We start from the raw sequence: 21991 nt of genomic DNA, 5'->3' as shown, positions 1-21991 counted from the left end.
ACGTCACCAACAACACGCTGCGTCACTGCGATCAGGTGGTTACCTTGGAACGAAGCTGCTCTGTAAACCTGTCAGATTTCAGAGCTGTCCTCTGAAAAGTCCCCCTGAGCGTTCATCATCAGTGAGACAGAACTAAACTTTGCACTCAGCCAAGCATGTGAGGAGAGCCCCAAACTCTTTCCCACACACCCGGGCTACAGCCTATCACATGGGTCTGAGCAAAAGCTTTGTTATCAGCAGGGTTCAGTCTCTCCTTGTCTGTCAGCAGGAGCAGGTCCACCTCTGCCGCTCCTCTTTGTGCAGCGGTGACGGTGGACCGATTGTGTGTGTGTGTTTGTGTTTGGGGAAAGTGTGTTTGGACGGTGTGTGCAGCTCTTTCTGCAGAAGCTTGTGTAATCTATAATCACCTTGAATTACTCGAGGTTTCTGCGTGAATGTTTATTTTTCTATTGTGCCCCATCACTCTGCGCAGGAAGCAAAAAACTAAACACCCAATCCTCCACGCAGATCTATGAGGTGGCAACAGTGCCTAGACAAGTGCTCTTATACAACATTTTGCCTTTACGCTGTTTCCATAAGGGAACAATTACATCTCACTTTGGAGAAATTTTATCTTCTTTATATCCTCCAGAGAACATCTGCAAACATCTGCGCCAGCAAACATGTGTACATGCGTCTCTCGGGGAGGAGTGTCACTGAAAGCGTCGCCGGTAAATTGCGAGGCCGTCACATACTTGGTGTTATCAGGGGAAATTAGCAGGATTACAGGGCGGGTGACAAGAGAGGCAGCTCTTCTAGTTTAGACCTTTAATGATGGCAGAACAACAGCACGCTGGAAACAGCAGTCAGGTGATCATGGCATCATTATCGTAATTCATTTATATAACACAACGTTTTTTGTCTATAATTAATCATCCACGTTTCAGTGATTGGACAGACCTGGACCCTCACTGAGCATGTGATGAAGCTAGACCACTAACATCTAAACAGCACTGTGTGTGTGTGTGTGTGTGTGTGTGTGTGTGTGTGTGTGTGTGTGTGTGTGTGTGTCTGCTGCAGCGACAGTCTCTTTAAATAAAGTGCTCCATGTGCTGCACAACACAAGTCCCATATTCGACAAATTACAGTCTCTCAGACTCTGAAAGTCAGCTGCTGTAAATGACTCTTTCTTAGAAATATTGTACAGCACAATATTATTTACTCTGTTTTAAAGCTACAGAATTTTAAATTGCTGCTATTATTTCATGTTAAACCTCGATGTTCAGAGGCACGGCGGGCCCAGTGTGCTCAGAGGAAGCAGGATTTAATACTGGCGTTTTAAACTGTTTGCATCGTAACGTAGTGACCTCAGAGAGGTGTGGCAGGCACGGCGGCAGGCTGATACGAGGTGCGATCGACGCTTGGAGTTTGGCTCACTACGGTGGTGACCTAGTCTCGAAACAGAGCTGAAAGCTGTTTTCATGTGTTTGCACACAGATTTCCAAACACGGACAGATCTGATTGGTCCTCTGAGCTAAATGCTGCCGTGTGACAATGACATAAAACCACTGTGAGATTTTCGAAAGACAGCAGAACTGTCTGCGTGGAGCTGAGGCTGATGGACAATGGGAAGTGAAATGTTTTGCTCGACAAGGACACATGTGTCAAACATGGAGAGCTCAGCACGTACACTCAGCTTGCTATAGACTAAACCGAGTGACCAGCGTGTTGACATGTGGCCACGCTGTTTGTACACACAGCCAACCTCTGTTGTACCTGTAGGCGGCGGCAGCTCGGCCGGCGTGTTGGCCGGAGCGTGGGCTCCTGGTGGGATGTGGATGTTGTTGTAGTTTGTGGTCGGAGGACCCGATGGGGCTGATCCTGGACCGGAAGCAAAACCTATGCCAGGGGCGGGGCCTGGAACCGAACTGTGGTCCTGGTCTTCGGAGGCCTGTGAAGGAGGACCGCCTCTAAAAGAACCCCCGTGGGAGAGGCCCAGGCCGGAGAAGCCTTCAGCACCAAACTCGTCTACCAGAGGGAGAGAGAGAGAGAGAGGGGGGGGGGGGGGGGGGGGGTCATTAACTGTGAAACAGGAAGATTTCTTCAATGGACAGCAGCTCCAATAAAAACTACTGGAACATTGTTTATGGAAACTCATTTTGCTTTCACACTTGTGTATCACTTCCATATCTCAGAGTTTCAGTGGATCATGAAGGAATTTCTGTTTTCACTGGCACGCGGTTTCTCAGCCGAAGAAACGTGAGAGCAGTGTGGCCGGGATCAGATCCACCCACCTGATTTCACCACTTTCCATCCCGTCACTGCGCCCTAATCTCTAATAACTACATATCTGTCCACACAGGGTAAAATGGAAACACAGGGATAGAAGTGTAAGTGACGGATCGTGAAATAAGAAAAGTCTTTGTAGCTCACATCAGCCTGGATCATTTACAACCAGTGCCTTTGGTGCTCATCATGCTGCTTACCCTCAGACTCGGTTCAAGTTTCTGTGTCTAAAAGTGAAAAAGGACATTTTTTACCACACATCAGGATGCAGGAGGTGAACAGAGAAGCTTAAAGCTTTTGGCCTCACTTGGTTTCAATCACACAGTGAAAAAGGGTTCTTCATCAAAAGCACATCAGGTGGAATCCAAAAATGAGTTTGGGGAAAATGATTAGAATTCATGAGAATCTCATTAAAGTGAACAGAAAGGAGGTGTGTAAATCCCACAGATATTACATCAGAAATTGGTTTCAGATGGAGTGTGCAGCGGGGCATGTGTGAGCATTTGATGGAGCGACTGCAGGACTGCAGGTGACTGATCGGCCTTGTTTGTTGGTATTCTGTTGCACTTTTAAACACATCACAGGACTGGGGACGTTACACCAGCCACTGACTCCTCTGATTACATTACACCAGTTTATTTTCTGTTATCGACCCGTTAAGCATCATTTATTCAATATGGAAACACAGTTTACAGCAGACCTTCCCAAAGTGTGGGGCCCACCCCCTAGGGGGGGCGCAGGGCCATGGCAGGGGGGCGCGGTATGAAAAGAAAAAAAAACAAAATGCTTGGACACTGCTAGCACGGGGCGCCCACAGAAACACAAAGCAGGAGATGAAGCATGGCTGAATATGTTTCCAAACCAACTTCATTCTAAGCCAAAGACTAGAAAATATGGTGAAGCATATCTTTCCTTTGGTTTCACCTACACAAGTGCCAAGGTAGGTCTCCGCTGTAGAATTGGTCTTCCCTACGTCAGGAGCAGCGCTGGGCTCTTCAAATCACAGACAAACAGTATCCCACATTCTTGATTTTTAGTTCACAAACACTTGTTGTAATGACTAACTACTCCTGACATTTTGGAGATGTTAGCTCTTTATACAGTAAAGTTACAGTGGGATACAAATAATATCAGGCTGATCCTGCCACGATTTGTTCCCTCGGTTCAAATCACGGACAAACAGTATCCCACAGCTGTTTATGTTTTTAAACCCATTTTGCACAGAAAGGCATTTTTAAAAAAAAAAAATTTGTTGATAGCAATGTTGAATATTATTATACAGGGGGAAAACTACACGTAAAATAATCACACCGTGAGGCCTCTGCCTTTGTAAATGGAGGGACAGTAACTGTGTGTAAAACCTGAAGACAGTCAGATTAACAGTAACAGTATTTCGTCTCTATCTGCTATTCTGCAATTTATCTCATGTAAACAATAACGTGGCGCACAGCCTGACGTGAAAAAAGGCACACGCCATTAGGGCTGGGCCATATTATACCGTTCACGGTAATACCGGTATAATGTTAGGCAACGATAGGAAAATGAAATATCGCGATAGAATGGGAGTAAAACGCGCATGCGCAGTGCCTTTGTTTTCATACGCACATGGCCGATTGTTGAGTGAAACAGATGAACCAGAATTGGTTTGTAAAAATGGTGCAACTTCCGTGATGTGGAACTGGTTTGGTGTTTGTCCGTCAGATACACAACAAAGCACATTTTTTTGCAGAACATGCAAGCGGCCGTTGTTATTGTCGTATTTGTCGGACTAAGATGCTCTTAAATCTGGGAGTAATCTGGGTCCTAAACTCCTTATACTTCAGGTCAAACAACACTGCAGCATCACTTAAGAGTTAAAAACTGTCTAAATTCTTTCATCTTTAATAAAACGATCAGCATTGCTGCTTTACCAGGTGTAACTATGAAGTTTAACTTCCAGGCATCCATGAAAACAAAAGTTATTACATTTAACGGAGTTAGAAGTTAGCAGGAAGCTAGCGGAAGTTAGCTCGCTAGTTTCGCTAGTTACCTAAGCATGATATTGCATGTTCTGACTGAGAGATTTCTGAAAAAAAATCAAACGTACAGCTCTGCTATCACTTCCAACATAAATGAAGACAGGAAACTAAACAGCAGTGACGTTTGTAGGGTTACTGAAGTTGGGCTAGCTGGTATATAATGATGTGCTACGTGATCGCTAGCGACACAGCTATGTTAGCATAACATAAACAGTGAAGCTGGAGGACGAACACTAACACTTTTCCACTTATAAAAGTTAACGTGAAGGTTCTTCATGGTTAGAAACAAATGCAATCGCATGGCAGGATGCTGTAAACGGACCAAACTTCAGTCAGGAGAACAACTGAGATAATCCATCCACAATACGAGGTTAGTCATTAATATACTGCAACAACATGGGAATAGAGCAGCTGCCAGAGAATTCAACATTAATGAATCAATGGTACAGAAGTGGAGGAAGCAAGAAGAATGAGTTTAATAAAGTTTGATTTATCTGACTGCTTTGTTTCACTTAATGTGCCTTATAATCCCGTGCACCTTATGGTCCGAAAAATGCGTACTGCACACTGCAGTTTAATGTTGCAAAGCACCTCTTTTTAACTTCAGTGGATATTATACATGGTTATGCTCAGGATATGTCAGCCCATTTCTACTGGAAATGCCTTTTGGTTAAACTTTCAGCAAGGAATTTGCATTTGCACTGTTACATTTTTATAAAGCTTTAATGTACATAAAAACCAGCTTCTTGTTTAAGTGAAAATAAATGGAAGGTTGTCTTTTTGCGCTAGTAATGTTGTGGAGTTGTATTTTGTCTCGCATCAATTATATCGTCGGTTATATCGTTATCGCAAATTTTCAAATATATATCGTGATAAATATTTTTGGCCATATCGCCCTGCTCTACCTATCTGGAATAACCCTGACATATTACAAAACAATAATATGATTAATTTCCCAGAATGGAGTTGTAAAGGAATTAAATACTTAGAACATATATTAGAGGGAACAGAATTTATTCCATTTGACAGACTAGTTGAACAATATGGGATCAACAAGACAAGGTTTTTAGAATATCAACAAATTAAATCCATAGTAAAAAAGAAATTTAACCTCAGTCAAGTTGAATTACAAACACCACTAAGTGCGGCACATTTTCTTACTCTTAAATCCCCCAAATTATTATCTAAAATATACAGAACACTTTCTAAATTAGATGAATCAATATCCCTTCCTACTGCAAAGTGGGAAGCAGATTTATCAGTCAACCTAGACCAAAACTTCTGGTCTCAGATTTGCTTAAAAACTTTTAAATTAATTAAAAATCCCAGTCTGCAATTAATACAATACAAAATACTTCATAGAGTGCACTATACAGGTCATCGGATGTTCAAGATGGGCTTTACATCTTCCAACAACTGCTCACACTGTCAAGGCAATACACCAGACAATTACATCCACGCTCTTTGGTTCTGTCCACCAGTGCAAAAGTTTTGGCGCGAGATATGTGAAGACTTATCAAAATGTCTGAAATGTAACATTCCAACCTCCCCCTTAGTGTGTTTGTTGGGCAGCTTAGATAATGTCACTTCAGAAAAGAATATAGCCCATATGATCTTCACTGCCCTATGCATAGCCAAGAAAACAGTCCTCATGAACTGGAAAAATAAAAATAATCTTAATTCTAACCAATATAGAAATTATCTATTAGATTACATTAGTCTTGACACAGCCTCTGCCACCACATTAGATCAATTGCTCTGGGCCCCTTTTATCAGCTCCATCACCTAGTGGGGGTGGGGGGTCATAGTTTGGTCCCGCCTTCACTGTTGTGATTGGTGAGGGGGTAGGGACAGGCTTAGGGCGTCGGGGGGTTCCCCGGAGGCATCTTCCTTGGGGGGCTCAACCCGGGGTAGCGGTCACGTCCGGTTGAGGGCTCTGTTGGCTCTCAGGTGACTGTTTCCTCGCGGCTGCGTGCAGCGGGGCTAGGGGAGGGTCTGTGCTGACGGACGTGGGTTACTGACCTGGCAACCTGGCTGCCCCTGGGTGGGTCCGGGATGGGCGTGAGGTTTTGGGGGCGCTCCGTCTCTGGGCTGGGGCCCGGGCCGGGCCTCGGGGGCTCGGGTCCTGGTTGGTGTGTTGCCGGGGTTGTGGGCGGGTGGGTGCATGGGGGCCCGGTCCTGGAGCAGGGTGCCGCCGGTGCATCGAGCCGCCTGGGGGGCTCTTCAACTGGTGGGGGGGATGGTCACATCTTGCAGGAGCTTTCTTCTCTCAGGAACTCTCTGCAGGAGGGGGAGATACAGGAGAGGTGGAGGAAGATCTCAGCCTGGGCGTTTACCGTCTTATGTAGTCTGGAAGATGTGTGGTTGGTGGGGTGGGTGCAGTTTTCTCTGTGGTGGGGTTGGGTGGACTGTCCAGGGCTCTGTGGAGCCGGGGGGCGCTACTGCACTGGGCCCCGGTCTGATGGGCCTGGGCCCCCCTTCCCTGGCGGGTCGCGGAGGGTGGGAGTGCCTACTGGGGTCAGCGGGGGAGCTGGCCCCAGGGAGGGGTTACCTGCCCCTCCCTTCCTTCCCTCCCCATCTCCAGCTGCCTCCCTCTTCCCGCTCCTCCACAACCACCCACACATGCAGGGCCTTGGAGTGGGGGTATGTCACCAGGGTGCAGAGGAGGCTACCCCCCCCCCCCCTGTCCCCTTCTGGCTGCCTCTGCCTCAATTTTATCCCACAACTTAGACATTCACATTATTCACACTCTCATTACACATACATATAGGATCTTGGGGGTGGGCACAATCACGGAGTCCAAATCACCATCAGGGTGTATACCTCACCCCTGACGTCGTTGCCCACCTCTCAATTTTAAATACACTTAGTCATTGAGGGTTAGCAGGAGGGACTATGCGCTTACCTGCTGCTCCTTGGCAGGTAGCTCCATGCCCTCCTGGGTTTTAATTGCACCTTAGAACACATATGCATCAACACTACAATGAGCGGGTGGAGGGAGGTTTAGAGTCTTCTCCCACCCCCATTCTCTGCGGCCTGCTGGAGCGGGAGGGCTAGTAGGAGGAGTTGGCCGTCCGACTGCGGTCTGGGGTGTGGGGCCTCCCTGCTGCTGCGGAGTCGGGGTGGTCTGCCTCTCCCCACCGCAGGGAAAAGGGTAACACCACCTGGGTCTGGGTGCAATTCCCCCCTCCAGGGGCAAGGGTACCTAGACCCGGTTTGTAGAGTACGCTTGGGGAGTGTGATCGTGTGTACAGCGTCTCTTTATGTCTGTCTCCACGTTGGTTGAGTGTGGAGTGAGTGCATATGAGAGCATGAGGGTGGGAATGGATGTTTGTGTCTGTGTGTGCCTGTATGTCTGTGTCTATATGTCAGGTTGGGTATCAGACGCCACCTCTCTGGGGACACCTCAGGCCCTCCAAGGTTTGGAGGCCTATCTCCACCCACCACCACTTCCCCTGCCGGTGGCGGACTCCCTCAGGTGTCGGTGTGTTGGTGGTTCTTTGTGTCTGGGGGTGGGCGTCCGGGTGCACACCGGCTCACTCCTTGGCGGCCGCTTGTCGGGGCCTGGGGCCTGGGGCTCGCTCGGGCCCCTTTGGAGGTGGGGTGCCCCCGGCCTCTCGGCCTAGGGCTCGGTCACTCAGGCGCAGCTGGGGGCCGGCGGAGCTCACGGGCGCGTCACTGCAACTCCCCCTGACTTCTGCTCCGCGGCTGCTGGGCGAGCCCTCATCTGGGACTCTCCTCAGCTCTTACTGGGACAGTGGCGCGGCTGCCCCTCTGTTGGTCTTCCATGGTCTCTTGTGTTCTGGGGGCCTCTGGATGTCTGGAGTTTTGATCTCCTCCATACCCGCTTCACACCCTGGAGGACGGGGCTGTGGCCCCCCCCACACTCCCTAGCAGATCATTACATGGAGAAACCTTTGGAATGCAAGCATGCTGATCCACACAGGTATGCACACATGGGTATTCACAGACGCGGACTAAAGCTTTCTTGGCTGCTGCCTCAAAGCACACTGTGCGCTGTCTATCTTGCGTGCTGCACAATATCGTTTATTATTTAGTAAATACTGATATCTATGACTAGCTAGTTTATTGTGATGGTGCTTTGTTTTCTCTATTATTATGTTGCTCTTTGTTGTTTGCTGTCTCCTCTGTTTGTTTTTGTTTGTTTGTTTGTTTTTTTGTTTTTTTTCTCCATACAGGTGACCCAGGAGTTTTTTTTTTTTTTTCCTCTCTCTTCCCCCCCCCTTCTCACCGTCTCTTCTCCCCTTTGGTTTTCTTTCTTTCTCTCCCCCTCTCTCTCTCATTCATTCCCCCTGTCCTATTTATTAAAAAAAAAAAAAAAAAAAAAAATGACAAAGGATGAACTGAAGCTCTGCCATCACGTAATGTCGCATACTGCTGTTTCTGATGTCATTTAAAAAAAAAAAAAAAAAAAAAGGAATTTGCATTTGCACTGTTACATTTTTATAAAGCTTTAATGTACATAAAAACCAGCTTCTTGTTTAAGTGAAAATAAATGGAAGGTTGTCTTTTTGCGCTAGTAATGTTGTGGAGTTGTATTTTGTCTCGCATCAATTATATCGTCGGTTATATCGTTATCGCAAATTTTCAAATATATATCGTGATAAATATTTTTGGCCATATCGCCCTGCTCTACACGCCATCATGTAAAACAAAGGGGGGCCCAACAAAAAAAGTTTGGGAACCACTGGTTTACAGTGTTTGTACAGTACAGTGGATGTGTCGCTTTTGGTTTGGTGCACGGAAAAACACTTCTGACTTCTTAGCTCAAATGTTTTAACTCAGGCAAACACGTCCTCGCTTCAGCGGGTGCCATCTAGCATGATGCTTGATTAGTCTCGCTCGCTCTGCTTCGCTTTGACTAGGTTTGCTCCACCTGTAATTGCTCCTCTATATGAAATGTCTAGCTCTGTCCATTACGGCGTCCAGCAGGCTTCGGGTTTCTTGTAAAAGCACTAAAGCAAACACGCAGGTTGCTTCCAGCAGGTGGACCCTGGCCGGGCTGAATAGATACTCTGTTCGCTGACTGTGAGTCGTAGCGGAGGAATGTAAAAGCACTGAGCTGAGCGTAGGACAGCAGAGGACAACTGGCCTGGGAATACAAGAATGTGGGATGAAAGGAAAGTCGCTAAACTCAGCCATGACTCTCAGGCTCGCTCGCTCTGGTTAGGTTTCCGTTTGACAGGCGACCAAACTTAAAGTGAAGCAGAAGAATTAGCGCCACTTTTTAAATGTAAACCTGGACCAGGTTAGAGCGAAGCAAGCCTTTGATACGAGACCGTGACGCCTTATTGACTCTGGGAGCAGCGAGTGTGACGCACGGAGGTGCAAACCAAGTCCAAACCAACAAACCGGGGCCGCTTCCCACAGAAATCCACACATGCACAGCAGTGTGCATGAGCGACGGGATGCCCAGCCACGCTTTCATGAGCTCTGTTAATAAATGAAGACCATAAATATGTGAGTGACAATGAATCACAGAGACTCCAGCTCCAACACCTCTGACTGCAGCTGATGCTTTATGCTCAAGTCTGCAGCCTCGGCCCACCTCTTCCTTTCCACTGTCGCCAAAGTGCTTGCTCATAGGGTCATAGTACGAGTGTTGGGCTTTTCTCTGCATCTATTATTGTAGGGTCTACCTTACAATATAAAGAACCTTGAGGCAACTGTTGTTTTGATTTGGTGCTGCATAAATTAAATTAAATTAAAATCAATTCAAATCTAAATTCTAGTTGCAGTCATTTGAATTTTCCTCCATCATCCGCTGAGCAGTGTTCATGTGTCTGAGCTTCAAGTCAGTGTCTCTAAACTCAGAAAGCTTTGAGTGTCTGAGATCAATACATGTTTCCTTGACGTTAGTGAGGTCTTAACCCTTTTTGAACCATGAACCTGGTGGTCCGTGTAAAAGCACGCTTTACTGTAACTCTGTTAATGTTTGTGTTAGAGACGAAAATCAAACGGTTTTGGAAAAAAGAGAACCTGTGCTCTGCAGTGATAGTTGGTGTACCAAGTACTCACAGAGTGGCATGAAAAATCAGCTCCACCGGGATTTTACCGTAACTCCTCGACCGCTCAGGGCTCAAGAGGAAATTCAAATAGCTGGACACATGTATCCATCTGGGTTTGGGTCTACATTTCTGAAAACCTTCAGTTCAGTCCATGATGTGGTTCTGATAAAGTCCATCTTTGTTCAGATGCGCGTAATTCCCACAGTCACAGGTGATCAGAACCACCACAGACTCATCGAACAGGCTCCAAGAAATCTGAGTCTTTGTACAGTATGTTTGATAAGGCTGCACAATTGATTGAATTATAACCTCAATCATTTTGGCTTCTCACCCTTAAATGAACACGACTGAGCAACAATAACAATGTGTTCTCTGCCAATAAAATGCAAAGTAGAAGCAAATCGAGCAGCTTGTTAATCTGCTTTACTTACAGAGCCAGAATTAGCCGCATTACTCATTCGCTCACTCCATTCGTAAAGCGGCTGAGCTGATTTTAAACTGCTGTGTGTTTTACCTGATAAACTCTGCAGGTAAAACAGATTGATTAAGTCACAGAAGAAGGACCACCTGTTTGACCACCCTGATCTCCCCGCTGTGAGAGACCACGGCGCTCATCCTCAGTGGCTGCTGCAGGAGACAAAGATCTAAATTTAGCAGCATCTACCATGACTGGCATCTCTGAGGTTTCCCATCCTGCATCACATGAAACTGATTTTCAAACAAGTGATCTTCCACCGTCCCAGTGAAAGGCTTGAGCTGGCAATGACAGTGGAAAATAAAAGTCCAGCATGCCTAATGCCTAGTACGTACGAGCCAGGCCAGTGGGGAAATTGGGGGGGAGGATTGGGGGGGGGGTTTAAATCCTGACTCAGAGCGCTGCAGAATGAGTCACAGCAACAAGCAACAGTTCATTAAGGAGTGGAAACCTCGGGGTGTCCCCGTGTTTCACAGAACTTGTTCGGGCTCCATCTGGACAATAGCAGCGCTTCCACATGATTAATTGGGTTTGTGCTGGTGTGATCACAGTCTGACTGCAGCTGAAGTTTACCGAGCAAAACCAAATCAGAATAAGACGGAGCCTGAATCAGGTCCGTGTTTGAACCACTCCTGCTGCCTGCTATCAGCCTGGGAAACAGTTTTGCAACAGGTTCACAACATGACACCAGTTCTCTCTGTAAAACCTGAAACCTGCTCTGAAAGCTGGCATCCGGTTGTTCAGTGATGACGCGACGAATCCTACTTCCGGGTCTAAAGTAGTCTGCGTTTAATATGGCTTTTGTGTTGTTAACATGTTTAATGTTATGTATTTTCTTCTATTTGATCTCAAAAAGCTCCTAAAACAGTCAGTGATCCCTGTTGACCTCCCTCGGCTTTTATTACCGCTAATCATTTATTTAAGCTCAGTTTTTAAAACCTTAGGATGTAACTACAGCCCAGCCCATGCAGCAGTATAAATGGTAAATGGTAAATGGCCTGTATTTGTATAGCGCTTTTCTAGTCCCTAAGGACCCCAAAGCGCTTTACACAACCTGTCATCCACCCATTCACACACACATTCACACACTGGTGATGGCAAGCTACAATGTAGCCACAGCCACCCTGGGGCGCACTGACAGAGGCGAGGCTGCCGGACACTGGCGCCACCGGGCCCTCTGACCACCACCAGTAGGCAACGGGTGAAGTGTCTTGCCCAAGGACACAACGACCAAGACTGTCCAAGCCGGGGCTCGAACCGGCAACCTTCCGATTACAAGGCGAACTCCCAACTCTTGAGCCACGATCGCCCCATTCAGTATATGAATGACTAACCTCGTATTGTGGATGGATTATCTCAGTTGTTCTCCTGGCTGAAGTTTGGTCCTTTTACAGCATCCTGCCATGCGATTACATTTGTTTCTGACCACCGAGAAAACTCACGTTAACTTTTATCGAGTGGAAAAAAAAGTTAGCTTGTTTATATTATGCTAACATAGCTGTGTCGCTAGCGGTCACGTAGCACATCATTATATACCAGCTAGCCCAACTTCAGTAATCCTACAAACGTCACTGCTGTTTAGTTTTCTGTCTTCATTTATGCTGGAAGTGATAAGAAAGCTGTACGTTTTAATTTGTTTCCAAAACCCCGCAGTCAGGACATGCTATATTGTATTTAGATAGAAGCTAGCGAGCTAACTCCCTGCTAACTTCTAACTCCATTAAATGTCATAAATTCCGTTTTCATGGATGCCTGGATGTTAAACTCAATTGTTACACCTGGTAGAGCAGAACGCTGATCATTTTATTAAAGATGAAAGACTTTAGACAGTTTTTCAACTCTCAGTTATGCCATAGTGATCGTTTGATATATGGACCTGCAGCGGAGTTTAGACCCAGACACGGCTAGTGACGTCAGACTTAACAACCGGATAGGCCCTGATCACTAGGGCTGGGCCATATTATACCGTTCACGGTAATACCGGTATAATGTTAGGCAACGATAGGAAAATGAAATATCGCGATAGAATGGGAGTAAAACGCGCATGCGCAGTGCCTTTGTTTTCATACGCACATGGCCGATTGTTGAGTGAAACAGATGAACCAGAATTGGTTTGTAAAAATGGTGCAACTTCCGTGATGTGGAACTGGTTTGGTGTTTGTCCGTCAGATACACAACAAAGCACATTTTTTTGCAGAACATGCAAGCGGCCGTTGTTATTGTCGTATTTGTCGGACTAAGATGCTCTTAAATCTGGGAGTAATCTGGGTCCTAAACTCCTTATACTTCAGGTCAAACAACACTGCAGCATCACTTAAGAGTTAAAAACTGTCTAAATTCTTTCATCTTTAATAAAACGATCAGCATTGCTGCTTTACCAGGTGTAACTATAAAGTTTAACTTCCAGGCATCCATGAAAACAAAAGTTATTACATTTAACGGAGTTAGAAGTTAGCAGGAAGCTAGCGGAAGTTAGCTCGCTAGTTTCGCTAGTTACCTAAGCATGATATTGCATGTTCTGACTGAGAGATTTCTGAAAAAAAATCAAACGTACAGCTCTGCTATCACTTCCAACATAAATGAAGACAGGAAACTAAACAGCAGTGACGTTTGTAGGGTTACTGAAGTTGGGCTAGCTGGTATATAATGATGTGCTACGTGATCGCTAGCGACACAGCTATGTTAGCATAACATAAACAGTGAAGCTGGAGGACGAACACTAACACTTTTCCACTTATAAAAGTTAACGTGAAGGTTCTTCATGGTTAGAAACAAATGCAATCGCATGGCAGGATGCTGTAAACGGACCAAACTTCAGTCAGGAGAACAACTGAGATAATCCATCCACAATACGAGGTTAGTCATTAATATACTGCAACAACATGGGAATAGAGCAGCTGCCAGAGAATTCAACATTAATGAATCAATGGTACAGAAGTGGAGGAAGCAAGAAGAATGAGTTTAATAAAGTTTGATTTATCTGACTGCTTTGTTTCACTTAATGTGCCTTATAATCCCGTGCACCTTATGGTCCGAAAAATGCGTACTGCACACTGCAGTTTAATGTTGCAAAGCACCTCTTTTTAACTTCAGTGGATATTATACATGGTTATGCTCAGGATATGTCAGCCCATTTCTACTGGAAATGCCTTTTGGTTAAACTTTCAGCAAGGAATTTGCATTTGCACTGTTACATTTTTATAAAGCTTTAATGTACATAAAAACCAGCTTCTTGTTTAAGTGAAAATAAATGGAAGGTTGTCTTTTTGCGCTAGTAATGTTGTGGAGTTGTATTTTGTCTCGCATCAATTATATCGTCGGTTATATCGTTATCGCAAATTTTCAAATATATATCGTGATAAATATTTTTGGCCATATCGCCCTGCTCTACACGCCATCATGTAAAACAAAGGGGGGCCCAACAAAAAAAGTTTGGGAACCACTGGTTTACAGTGTTTACGCATCACCCTAAAGCTCAAAAGTAAAAATCCCCTTCATTTTTCAAGAGAGTTAAAAACAACAACAACAACAGACACAAATTATTACACATCACTGGATCTAAGTAACATAGCACTGAAGGAGTTAACACAACAGATATATGTGAAAACTGAAGGTAACACATACATCATCATGCACCATCATACACCATCAAATCTGATGATGAAAGAGCAGAATTACAATAATGGAAGTTCTGCAGAAAATGGAAAATGATACAAACACAAGGCACTATGTGTCTGAATGTCCCAGCACCCACATTTATATTTAAACACACTGTTCTCACACAGCAGACTTTTAACAACATTACTGCTTCTTCATACACTGAAGCTCTACATGAACATGGAATATTTATTACTACAAAAACATCCTAAAATTTAGTAAGACTGACATAGCTGGGACCGAGATCCTCTTCACCAAAACAACAGGCTTGGCTTTTATGAATGATGATAACCCTCTTAATGCTTATCAGTCACACAAAAACAGCGAGTTGAGCTTTTTTTTTTTACCATGTTTGGTAACTTTTGTAAAACAGACTCTGATGTCTGCGCCCGGCCCCTGACCTGTGACGCGTGCTTAGTGAAGAAGAGGTTACATTTGTACCCGATCATCTGCTGATGGTTTTTGTGTTAGCAGAACATTTCCTTTATTGAGTTACTGACAGTTTAAGTGACTTCACCATTTATTTTTTTTTCGGTAAATGCTGTTTTCATTGTGGCCTTCGACCTTCGAGCCCTCACTCAGTGGCAACAGGTACACTGAGGTTTGTCACACCTGTACACTCACGTTCAGAGTGGAACTCTGGGAGGTAACGTCATGAACAAAGGTGTCAGAGTTGAACATGCAGCGACAGAGAGTAATAATAATCCTGAAACAAGGACAGAGCCTTGTGAAACACATGAGACTGCAGTGATTTCACGTCCTGACTGCAAGCCCGCAGACTCAGCAACCACACCTAACACAAAGAAAACACTTCTTGACAGCCAGAGATGTTTGCAGAGATTAAGCTACTGGGCTGGATGTGCAGACACAGGCTGGATTCGACACCACGTTAGAGCCCAGCCTGTGTCATTACTGCATCAGAGACAAAAAGGCAGACGGGCATGAAGCAGAGATCTGACACTTTAGCTGGACCGCTCCATCTTTCATTAAGTTGTTAAACCGTGAACGTCCACACCCCTTCATTGTGGCATGCACGCACACACACACTTTCTCAATGCTCAAATATTTGTTACGATCTGTGCATCAGACTGAAAACTATATGAATAAACTATATTACAGTCTGTAAGTTTTTTATCTCTTATTTGTTTTTTGTTGGTACACCTGTACGTGTACAACTGTGTGTGCACCTATGCCTGTGCTCCAAACAGCTCAACACTCTGTTAATGTTCATGTACTTTAAATTTTATTTCCCCAGCATTAAAGGTCCAGTCAGCGCTCAAGCAGCAATAGCATGCTACCAGGGCTATGCTGGACTTACAGAGGAGACATTATAGGACTGAAATCTATAGGAGCCTTATGCAACAGCATAGACAGCGGGAGTGTGACCTCTGGAGGAAAGTTTCCTTTCAAGGCAATTACAGCACTTCCCCCCCTCCTTTATTTTCTTATAGACTGATGAGTCTGTAAATGCAGCAGTTTTGGTACGCCTTTAAAATCATGCACGAATACACAAAAGCAGGAGCCTCCTTAAGGAAATCATTAAATTGAATCCACAGCTGCATCAACTCGACCACAGTTTGCCCCACACCTCACCTAAAGAACACACACACGCACACACACACACACACGCTATGATTATTCAGGGAATGATTTTGGGTTTCAGCTCGAAAAGTCTGTCAGACTGACTCTTAGTTCTTTTTTTAGTTTGTTATTTGTTTATTTTGCCGTTTGATGTTTGTAAAACTGCTTAAACAGCACTAATAGCATCTATCAGATTAATTACTGTTCACCCCTCGCTGCAGTACTGGGATAACAAATAACTCTTTCTTCAAATAGATTTTACATTGCATCAGTTAAGTAATATTCATGTTTGATATTCTTTCATGTCACTTTGTGAGTTTCAAAGAATATGATTTTGTGGGTCAACTGAAAAGTACACATTATTATTTTCACCCTGGACATCAATGAAAAGGTCAAACATGAAATCCGAGACTCAAAGTTTTCTGTGCTCTCAGAGTGTCAGTTTGCAAAGTCACATCAGATCATATTAATTAAGGTGGAACTGCTTTTTCTCCTTTTTATAACTGCTTAATTAGTGATAATCATCTCGCTGTGAATGGCAGTGGATCCTGAAAGGCACTTTTCCCCACACTACTGTAAGGTTTCAGTGGAGCTGTGTGCCATGAATGAAACATAGAGTGAAGTACAGCATCAGCTTTTTTGCCAGCAGGAGATTTTCTGAAGGTCAGAATGGAGACATTACAGATTTATGTGCAATCATAGAGAAAGTATCGACTCCATTTACAAACACAGTATCAGGCGTGTTAACACTGGGCAGCAGCTCATTATGTGGTTATGAGTTTTTGTCTATATCAACAGAAGTTTCACTCAAAGTTCCCCTGTTTACTCCCGTCTTCCTTTCTCTGCTCTCCCTAAACCACTGAATGATAAACACCTGGCAGCCATGACACCTGTAGCTCATTCAAAGTGTTCTGTAACTGAAACCGAAGAGCAGACAGGGAGCTCACAGCAGCCAAACTATGAGCGCTATTAACTCTTACTGCTGCCCAAATCACACTCTGAACCAAGTCACATCATCATCATCATCAATATTATCACCATCCCCTTTTATCGATCTAATCAGGCTGGTACAAAACTGGTGAGTGAGCTGTGGGAGTAAATGGAGATTGTGGCCAGTGTTCTTCCTGCTCTGCTTCCTTGTTTACAGCAGTGGGTGAGTGAATTCCACAGCGGCTGTCCTGCTGCCGGACGCTGTGCAGCTCTGTGGTATAAAGATTGGCTTAGTGTCTTGCCAAAGGGCACTTGTTAAAAAGCAGTTTCTGAGCTCGGCATAGCTTCAGACAGACCCTCAGCCCTCCAGCTGGCGTCGGGAGGCCGGTCGCTGCTCTTAAGCACTACTTTGAGCTCTTCTCTGCTTTTGTCCCTTATGATATTCTTTTCATTCATTTTATTTATTTATTGCCTTTTTCTGTTGCACTGGATGAAATATGTTTTCCCCTTTCTAAGGACCTGTACATCCCCAAACTCATTTCCACCGTGGACACCAGCCAAGGCCACGAGCTGCTGTAGTCCTGCTTAAAACTCCTGACCAGTTGTTGAGAGAAATTACACTTCATAGTTTTCATGCCTTTAAAAATCATCAAAACAGCACCAGTTTCATTATCACCCGCTTTCTATGAAAATCTTATCGACAGTGAGCCATTCAGCTGCTTCTGCCTGCCCACAGCTGTTGTTCATCTGCAAGCTGCTTAGCAACCCACATCCATCCCAGCTCCTTTCATGGCTTTTGTGACTTTATCAGTGGGATATCAGTTCTCATTTATTCTGACTGTTGTTTGCTTTTAGCTGATTGGAGCATGGACCAAGGTCCCGGGTTTGCCTGTTGTTCCCTTGTTTTATTCATTCTCTCACTTTTGCCATATAATACATACATAAAAATAACACACAAGAAGTTCTCAAGCATTAGACTTCCAGAAAAGATCCAAAGAACAGACAATGTCTTTTCTGTGAAGGTTAAAGAGGTGAGGATCACATTATTTAGACACGATTCACAGATTGAAATAATCCTCATTTATTTTCTGATGAGCATTAGTTAACCCAGAAGCTGTTTTGGCCCCTCCCCCTTTCATCCAAGGTTCTTCTGATTTGCTGCCTGTTGATCACAGCAGGAGGTTGTAGCTGACGTTGTCTGAGAAGACCATATTAGGGTCTGAGAGCCTGAAACAGTGTTTGGAGATGGAAACTTAGGGAAAGCACAACAGCTCCACTTTGATTTAACCGTCTCTAAATTTACTTCACCAACCCTCGCAACGCATCAAAGAACCACTGTTGACTTGAATCCTTCATAGGAGGGATAATGGCCTCTAACCTATAAAGCTCTTTAATAACTGTGTCACTAAGGCTACGTTCACACTGCAGGCGAAAGCGCATCAAATCCGATTTTTTTGACCCTATGCGACCCATATCCGATCATGGTATGACAGTGTGAACGGCGCAAATCCGATATTTTCAAATCCGATCTGGGTCACTTTCGTATGTGGTACTGAATCCGATACATATCCGATGTTTTAGAAAGCGACTGCTGTTTGAATGGTCATGTCGCATTAAATCCGTCTTTTACGTCACTGACACAAGACAGACGCCAATTATCAGCTCTGGAGAAGCGCCCGATAAGACATCGTGAATGCTTCCTGGCCATCCAGTGTAGATGTCAGTGAAACTGTTGGGAAGACAACGTTGGAGAAACGTGAACATTTTATTTGTACTGTATAATCTGCAGATTCTGACAGAAATCTGCAACTATCCTTTGAAGCACCGCTCCTCTCTAAAACAGCAATAAGGATAATTATGAGGTTATTTACATTATTATGTAAATAACAAAATAACTTAAAGCAAAAATTAGGAAACATAAAGTCCGAAGTCTCTATATTAAGGGCCATCAGTCAAACAATACTGTTTGCTCTGGGTCTAAACAGAGCGCGTTGTGTGTGACGTCTTCTTTTGCGCATGCGGGCCGCTTTGTGGGTTCACACTAGAGCGCGTTTGCTGTCGCATTTTATCTGTAGTGTGAACGAGCAGACAAAAAAAAAATCGGATTTGATCAAAAAATCAGAATTGAGCATTAAGACCTGCAGTGTGAACGTAGCCTTAGTATTATACACCAGCCGGTCTGTCAGAATGGATTTGTGGGCTTCACAGGGCCTTAATTTAAAATCTGTTTATCCAACTGTCACTAAGGACCCCCCTTACACACACCGACCTTCTGTGTTGCTCGATTTGACTTTAATGTTTATGAAAGTCATGTTTCAATAACTTTCACCATATAAAGCATATTTTCAGGTCACAGAAAACATGCTTTATATTTTTAACAACTCGGCACGGGACGTTTTCTCCCTGTGCCCCACACCCACCCCCCAAAACCTCCACCCTTTCATTCCCTCCATCCCTTCCTTTCCTCTTGCTAAATACATCCTCCTCCAGCCAGCAGAAAGTCGGCGCAGGGCTGCTGGGAGACAATGATCTGCCTGTAATGACCGCTTGTATACTGGTGTTCTGCTGTGTGTGTGTCCAACTACTCTCTAGAGATCAATTAAGCTACTTACAGTGGATCAGTGGAGAGTCCGGTGCCTGCTGTCATGCATGTCCAGCAGCACGGGGACACACAATTCTAACATCACAGACTCACAGGTGGAGTCTCCATGTAATGATAAAATAAGGTCCAGGATCATCTCCTGCTAGCGCCTCAGAGACAGCGGTAAAGGGCTAAGAAGCACGATGTGATCAGGATTTGTGTAACACTGCTGTGAAACAGACCATGACTGTGCTGGCGGGCGAGTCTGCTTTAATAAATGAGTTTGACGATCGTATGGATTCTTTTGTTCAGTGAGTAAAACAGAGGAGCATTTATCGATTTATTTTGTAGGTTCGCTCCAAGAAGTGATTCTTTTAAGGTAAATAACAGCTGTGAGATCATAACCTTTTGAGAAATCCTGGGAAATTACACAATATATGGAGGGATTTGTGAAAAACATCGCATGAAATTTAACCAGCTGTTCCAGACGAGGCTTGTAATTGAAGGCTCTGATCTTTAAAGGTCAAGTCCGTAATAAAAAAAAAAATGTAAACACGTTCCTTTGTTCTAACAACCTTATCACATGGGAAGTTTCCCCTCTGTTCCTTGCCCTGGGTGAAAAATTTCTGAACTATTGAGATGTGGAAATAATATCTCACAAAGTTACCACGACAACAGTGCAGTAAATAAATGACGCCTGGACAATATATGGGGCCTTTGTTAATCACTACAGCTGACATTAACAGCGGGCATTCACTCGGTTCGGCACACCGAACCCAAAGAATCCACGTCCGAGTGTTCCTAAAAGTCAAACGTTTGATTTCTACTTCATTTGTTTTAGTTTACCACCCTGTGTGATCTGAAGGCAAAGGAAACATGTGGCGATACAGACATAGTTTATTCTTGGGGGAATCCCCCACAGCAACAGAAACAGGTAGCAGCTAAATCAGTTTTTTATTAACCGTGTGCATAAGTATTTTTTATTTGTGCACAAAAGCTGCCACTGACCCCGCCCACCTCTCATCAAAGATTAATTCAACTGCCAACAAATCACAGAAAAAAAAATAGATTCTTTAAGCTGCAGACAGTCACAAAGGTTTTAACCATTACGGTGAAGAGAGCGAGCACCCTGAAGTTCACTCTTTGGAGCCAGCAATGGCTGACATGTTCGTCACAGCAGGAGAAACAGAGAAACAAACTCCACAAATCATGTTGTATTTGCAGGAGTATCAACAATAGTAATAAATCAAAAGTGATCCTATCAGAAAGGAATGCTTTCTGATGGAGAGACAGATGTGCTCACTTTCCAACACACACACACACACACACACACACACACACACACACACACACACACACACACACACACACACACACACACACACACACACACACACACACACACACACACACAGAACTAAACTAAACATCAGGGGCCTGTGCTTCGTACCGCGCTAAGTGAGTTAGCTGGATTAGATTGTTGACGATTTCGCGTGATCCTGGATCGTTCGGTTCCCCGAAGCCCATCCGGGACTTGCTGTCATAGCAACAGAGCCGTAAGCGTAAACCTGCTGGGGAGCAGGTTCACTTTATGTAAACAGGATTAGATCGTGGCCACGCAGGTATGTCCGCGTCATTCATACGAAAGCAACAGCGATATTCCACCACTGTTTCACCATAAATAAATAACATCAATGTAACTAAAGATAATGCAGCACTTGATCCTTTTATTGATTTCACACAGATACATACAGGTCATTTCCTAAAAAAGGGAAATGTACTATTAACATTCTATTACATGTATGTGATTATTACAGATGTAATTCATATTTCAGAGTAGTAATTGTAAATTACTTCGTGTAATCAAGATGAGAGACCACGGCTATAAAAGCGAAGGTGGATTTGGGAAGCCTGTCGCAGCCATGTCCTGTCCGTATACGCGAGCCACCCATTGCGGAAGGTGCAAGATTGATAAGGAGAGTCCTCAGAATTCAGCGTATATTGCGGGATAGACAGGATCCTTTAGCTCAGCGCGACAGTGTGCTCATAGAGAGATATCGATTTTCCCGTGAGGGTATTATTCACTTAACCAACTTGTTGACGAGGGGGTGCAGGACCACCACCTGTCTTTTTTTTTTGCTCTGCCCTTTTCTTGGTTGCTGTTATGAACAAACAAACAGATTATTTCAGGGTCTCTTTCCAAGAGACTAAAAGCAATATAAGTGATAAATATTACCATTCTGTAGAATATTCTTATATTTCACTTTTACTTGTTCCCATGTTCTAGTGGGTCCTGTTGTGGCTCTAATGTGAAAGGGGATATAATATAACATATTATAATATAATATAATGTAATATAATATTGGATAATATGGTGTGATATGATAAATCTACCCTACCGCCTACTGGTGTTGGCCAGAGGGGCCGATGGCGCAATATGGCAGCCTGGCTTCTG

General features: G+C 44.4%; 1 protein-coding gene across 3 annotated transcripts in view; it reads right to left on the bottom strand.

Annotated features, from left to right (window-relative positions):
* vta1 (vesicle (multivesicular body) trafficking 1) overlaps window positions 1-21991 on the bottom strand; it is a 70298-nt gene that overhangs the window by 9646 nt on the left and 38661 nt on the right. For all 3 annotated transcript variants that reach the window (XM_080882446.1, XM_080882444.1, XM_080882445.1), the window contains exon 6: window positions 1756-2007. In XM_080882446.1, coding sequence (XP_080738572.1) covers window positions 1756-2007 — 252 coding nt within the window. The remainder of the gene's footprint in view (window positions 1-1755; window positions 2008-21991) is intronic.

The sequence above is a fragment of the Rhamphochromis sp. 'chilingali' genome (genome assembly GCF_963969265.1).
Source record: "Rhamphochromis sp. 'chilingali' genome assembly, chromosome: 5".
In the NCBI taxonomy this organism is placed as follows: domain Eukaryota; kingdom Metazoa; phylum Chordata; class Actinopteri; order Cichliformes; family Cichlidae; genus Rhamphochromis; species Rhamphochromis sp. 'chilingali'.
The sequence above is the reverse complement of the archived record's forward strand: the minus strand, read 5'-3'. Positions and strand labels throughout refer to the sequence as shown.